Genomic DNA, 5,769 nt, shown 5'->3' with positions numbered 1-5,769 from the left:
TATATATGTATATGTATGCCTATGCCTATATACATCTAATCCAGGGGGCCCCTGGCACCCTAGGTAAAGATTATAAGGGGGTCTCTGCGGAGACTTTACTCCGAAATAGTAATGTATTTTGGAATTAAGGTATCCGACCCACATTAGCTGATTTTTATAAAATGTAAATCAAGGTGTGTATTATGACCGTAATTGATGTGAAAAGTTATATCTATGTTTTTCATTGAAAATTTACCACAAAATTACCTTATATTATCAATTATTTATATCTCCCAACATTTTTCAATTATGCTGCAACTTTTTTTCAAATAATGAAATAAAATAAGAAATAAATAGACATTTAAAGTTTTCTTTTATTATAGCATAATTTTTATTATAAAACACTTCTAACATAAAAAAGACAGACTGACTATGAGAAAACATGAGAAATAGAAAAATAAAAATTCAAGTGCAAAAAGGTGAAATGTACAAAATTGCTATTTTAAAAAACAATAATGCAGAAATTTCACAAATATTTTGCTGCAAATGAAGTTCAATCCCTATATTTTTGTTTAGCACAATTATAAAGATATTTACCGTAGAAAACTTTAAATATGCTATGTTGAACACCCCCCACCCCAATACAAAAATTCAAGTGCAAAATGGCGAAATGTACAAAATCACTGTTTTTTTTAAAAAAAATAATGTAAACTTTTCACAAATAATGTACTGCAAATGAAGTTCAATCCCTATATTTTTGTTTACCACAATTATAAAGACATTTACCATAGAAAACTTACATTATGCTATGTTGAACAACCCCCCCCCCACCCCACCCCCCACCCCCCAATACAAAAATCTTAACATTGAAACATTTTGATGCAACATTCCAATTTGAAAAAAAAATTAACAGTCATATGAAAAATGTATCATTCAAACAATGAAAGCATAGGAACTCTTAATAAAACAATGATAAATGTCACTAACATCGACCTGACCTTGAATCATCAGGAAATGCTCATTATCATATAAAGTTTACTTTTCACATCTAAGGACCAAATAGCTAATGTATCAACTTTACATGTGTCAAACACAAAACATGCTTATAAAACATGACAAATTTACTGTTCAAAAAATGAACAAAGCTTTGGAATAATATTTCCCAACAACTTTTTATCTTTGGTAACACGTGGTTTCTCAATGCAATTTTTTGCAGTAAAAATATTTCTCAGACCATCTTCACCATTTCTCTGCCAAACAAGTTTCAAGTGTTGTAGATTTAGACCAGAGCCTGCTATATTTTCTGCAGTAGCTAATTTGAGTACACCACTGGCAACAAGACAATGTAGGGTGCCAATATTTTTGGCCTTGGCAAGATTGAACTCTTCTTGTAAAAAATGACAATTTGATGCATAAGAATGTTTTACATAATCTGCTTTTGTCATGCCACTTGCACCCAAAATCTTTGCTAGCATTTTGACATCATCAACTGCATCATATGAGCATTGTAAGATTCTTGACAGAAATATTCTGCTAGAAATTCTTGCTTATAAGAACCAAGTTTTGGAACTTTTGAACGCAATGATGACAAAGAATCCACAAATGCTAAAACATGATTTGAAAATTCATTCATCATTCCTACTCTACATATAGCATAGGATAGAACACGGTAGTCAAAAACTCTTCCATTATGTGCAATCAAAACAACATTGCTTATGTTCTTCAAAAAAATTTAAATGTTTGAAAGTGCTTCTGTTATTGATACAGTTGCCACTTGCTTTCCGTGCACAGTCATGTGTTCACCATCCCAGGATATCCCAGTTATCTGCTCAGCATTTTCATTGATGGGTACTTTAGGTGAAACATAACATGAAAACTCGGCATCAGAATCCATAACTTGTGCAGCAATCTGTGTGATATGAGGCATTAGTCCACGCTGAACTGAAAAAGATCCATAAAATTGAATTGAAAACTTATGAAAATACATATTGATATAAACTATCTATATACATGTAATTTACTCTAAATACAGAACTGGTAATGGTATTCAAAACTCCAACAATGAGCCCATGGACCACATCGCTCACCTGAGTCACCCTGGCCCATATTTATAGATTTTCCTTATATATTCGCAAGTAAAAAGTTTACAGACAGACGACAGACAACAAGCGATCAGAAAAGCTCACTTGAGCTTTCAGCTAAGGTCAGCTAAAATGTGGAAGTCTATAATATCTCTTACTCAATCCTGTAGTTTCTAGGTCGATAATGACCCTATTCTCTTGAACTTCGTTCAGGTGGTCGACTTTGGTGAATCCTGGTTTGGGAACTGCATCAGGAATAGTCTGGATGTCGACTTGGTCAGAAAGTCCAACTTCTGATGAAATATGAATATACATGTATCTCTAATATACAAACAATCAATTTCAACATTTATTCATAAACTAACACTTTGTAAGTTATTGTTTACCTGATTGATATGTATCTCCTTCAGCTGCTTCATTGGCTCCTTTTTGGGTAATTCTCTCCTGCTTCGATTCCAATCGACGGCGCTTCTTTCCAGGCAACTTTGATCTTTCCTGTCTCTTTTGTCTTTCCATGTCCATCTTCTCCGAATATTTCAGTGTATGATGACCAGGGGATAATCCGTGTTCTTTAAATACCTGAAAGTAATAGTAAATACATTGAATAAGAATGAGCAAGAAAGATTTCATCAATTTTTTAAATACCTAAAAGTAATAGTATATAAACTGTCAGATAAGAATGAGCAAGAAAGAATTCATCATTCTTTTCGAGTAATACAAAAATTATGAATTATGAGATTCATCACTGTTCGTTATCTTCACCTTTCATATATAACAATAAATATTAGCCTAAAGTTAATGTAAATAAGGTTTTCTTACTTTGAAAATATACACATTCATCGAAGAGTTTTTGTTAGTAATATATATTAATTTCCAAAAATAAGCTGCAAAAAATGGTCAAAACTGACAACAGGAAATTGAACAAAACTCAACAAACACCTCAAGATAACATAAAACTTGTCTACCTCCGGTAAGTATTTGCGACCTTCATTCATACATGCTGCAGTAGCTTTTACACGGAAGTCAAGGGTTTGACTTTCCCAATAATGCAAGTGTTTTGGTGCTTGTAAACTGACTGATCGATTAGCATGTTCGCAAGCTTGGCTGGACCCTAAATCACTATACAAGGTAGCTTTGGCAATCACGGGTTCAAAGATTTTATCAAGTTTTTCTTTCAAAACTGGGTCACTCAGTGATGTCTTGTACGGTAAACTTCGATGCAAGTATGTCACAGCTGGTCTTCTCTTGTATCCACAAAACCTTGGAACACACTTGGTATGGTCTCCGAACTGGTGAGGCACTAATGCTTCCAAGTTTTCCCGCATGCCATCTGGATCACCTTGATTTTTAGCGAAGATGTACTTGATACATTTTGTGAAGTGCTGAATCACCTGACTGCTTATCTTTGCGGCTTTACTATTCTTCAAGTCATATAAATGTTTAGTGACATTTTTACACAATGGTTACGGTCAAGTTTTTTCTTTATTCTTACACCCAGTTCATTCTCAATTCTTGATATCACAGTATTGTCTCCATCACCCTCAATAACTTCAACTGGTGTCTTTTGTGACATCATCTCCTTTATCGCCTGAATCCCAGCCATAGCCTCCATCTGTCTTGATGAACCTTTGTGATTCCAGACACATTTGTGATTGCGAACCTTTTGTCCAGGTCTATTTCGTTTCCACCATTTGCAAACCGAACAAGTTCGATGTTTAATAACAGTTTTAAGAACTTCATTGCCATACTTACTTTTGCTGACCAAAAATGTATGGCCTGTTGAATGTTTAAATGTTTTATGGCGTAAAATGAAAATTTATACAGTTTTCAGCAGAATTCCACATTACACTTTTATAATTTATTCTCTTACCTGTTAGACTATCAAATCCCCTTTTTTGCCAGCCATGGTCAGCACAAACTCTCATTCCTGTTCTTACTCTTGGGTTAAATTTCAGCTTCTTTGAAACAGCCACTCCCTGTCTTTTCATCTTGACTTTTCCAAATGACCTTCCTGACACTTTGTCTATATGTGCAGTTTCACTATAAATAATGCCCACATAGAATGAGAATGCACTAAAGTTCACAATATGATAATATATATGAACGAAATTAAATGTATCACATGAAAGTATATGAGAATTACTTGACTATTCCTTGTGGAGTGTGAAGAGCAAGGTCCATTTCCTGTAAATCTACATGTGATGGACAAACTAGCTTTGGAGTCTGAGGAGAATGGTCAACATTTTGTGAATCTCGATCTGGCAGACAAACTTGCGCTGGATTAGAATTCCTGAAATTAATAACACAAGATAATGTATATTTTCAATTAATCAAGGCTTTTCTCTGGTGTATGAATTGTAAAAGTGCAAGCACTGTGTCTGTTTAACTGGTACATTGATACAAGTCAGATCACTCACAAGATTTTAAAAAAAATATGCTGTTGTTAGTGTTATAGTATATAATGAAAATTTTAGAACTGTTGCACTTACTCATCATCATCATCATTTCCAGAATCGCCACTTTCCTCCTGGTCTTCAAGCACACTTGTAGATTTCAAAAGTGATGCAGGATTACTGAAATTATTTTAGCTGTATCATATTTATACTCGCATAGGTATACATGTTATCTATATATGCACATGAAGTGTAACAACTTTGTCATTTCCAACATAGGTTTCAACATTCTAATATTACATACCCTAGGAATTCACCATCTATAACTGCAGTACCCAACTCCTCATCAAAAGTAGCATGATGGACAAATGGTGCATTGTTTTCTTCCATAGTTGAAATGTCACTACAATGAATGATAATTTTTGAAGGTACATGGTATATTTTAATTGTTTCACTTATTCATTTATAATTTTTCCCGAAGCACACAATTGATAGAGTCTGAATAAAATAGGAGGGCACTCACTTCTAATGAGTCAATACCTATCCACTCATATCAAATTACAAAATGAAAGTATCAAATAGCATAATACCTAGTGTTTTGTGTCGAGTCGCATACAGTATGTGCCTACAAAGGCTACATGATTCCCTGTATTTTGAATTGAAAAATTTCTGACAAACTATAAATAACAATTATGTCAATCTTTCAAACATATTAGGCCTAAATAAATTATGTGTGTTTTTGGTTTCCCGACCCTACATCTACATTTTTGCTGCAGACTTTATTGATGATACAGGGATGTTTTATATCATTTGCATTCGAGTTTCTCTGTCCTTCAGATGAGACTGCAAAAACCGAGGTCCTGTGTCACAGCTGTTGTGCACGATAAAGACCCATCCCTGCTCAAAGGCTGTAAGCGCCAAACATAGGCCTGAATTTTGCAGCCCTTCACCAGCAGTGGTGACATCTCCATATGATTGAAGGATGCTCGAGAGGGACGTTAACAATATCTAATCAATCAATCATATTGTTTGAAAAGTATTCTAATGTAGATAGGTCTGTATTTACAGCATATCAAAAACTAAGATTTTGATCAAATATGTTTTAACTTTTTATAAAATAATCAAGATTATTTGATACATATCAAATAGTCCACAATTAATTAAGATTGGCTAATATATCGTACCGTTTACGAAATAAACCTGGTTCGAACTATCTTGCCTCTTACAATTCCGCCTAACGGGGAACGAGTTAACTTTTCATTCTGCTCAAATCTTAGATTCAACACATTGTGAAAAATGATTTTCTTAATGACAAT

The 5,769-nt window shown here is 33.9% G+C and overlaps 1 protein-coding gene across 1 annotated transcript; it reads right to left on the bottom strand.

The window, feature by feature from the left end:
- Nucleotides 1–1,254: 1,254 nt before the first annotated feature.
- LOC125676445 (uncharacterized) lies at nucleotides 1,255–4,334 on the bottom strand. Its single transcript, XM_048914308.2, has 5 exons — nucleotides 4,204–4,334; nucleotides 3,931–4,100; nucleotides 2,447–2,639; nucleotides 2,219–2,353; nucleotides 1,255–1,920 (listed from the first exon to the last, which is right to left on the bottom strand). Exons 3-5 carry the CDS (start codon nucleotides 2,580–2,582, stop codon nucleotides 1,712–1,714), a joined length of 480 nt encoding a protein of 159 aa, XP_048770265.2. The 5' UTR covers nucleotides 2,583–2,639; nucleotides 3,931–4,100; nucleotides 4,204–4,334; the 3' UTR covers nucleotides 1,255–1,711.
- Nucleotides 4,335–5,769: the final 1,435 nt, after the last annotated feature.

Source organism: Ostrea edulis, chromosome 3 (assembly GCF_947568905.1).
Source record: "Ostrea edulis chromosome 3, xbOstEdul1.1, whole genome shotgun sequence".
Taxonomy (NCBI): domain Eukaryota; kingdom Metazoa; phylum Mollusca; class Bivalvia; order Ostreida; family Ostreidae; genus Ostrea; species Ostrea edulis.
This window is presented reverse-complemented; position numbering and strand designations above follow the sequence as displayed.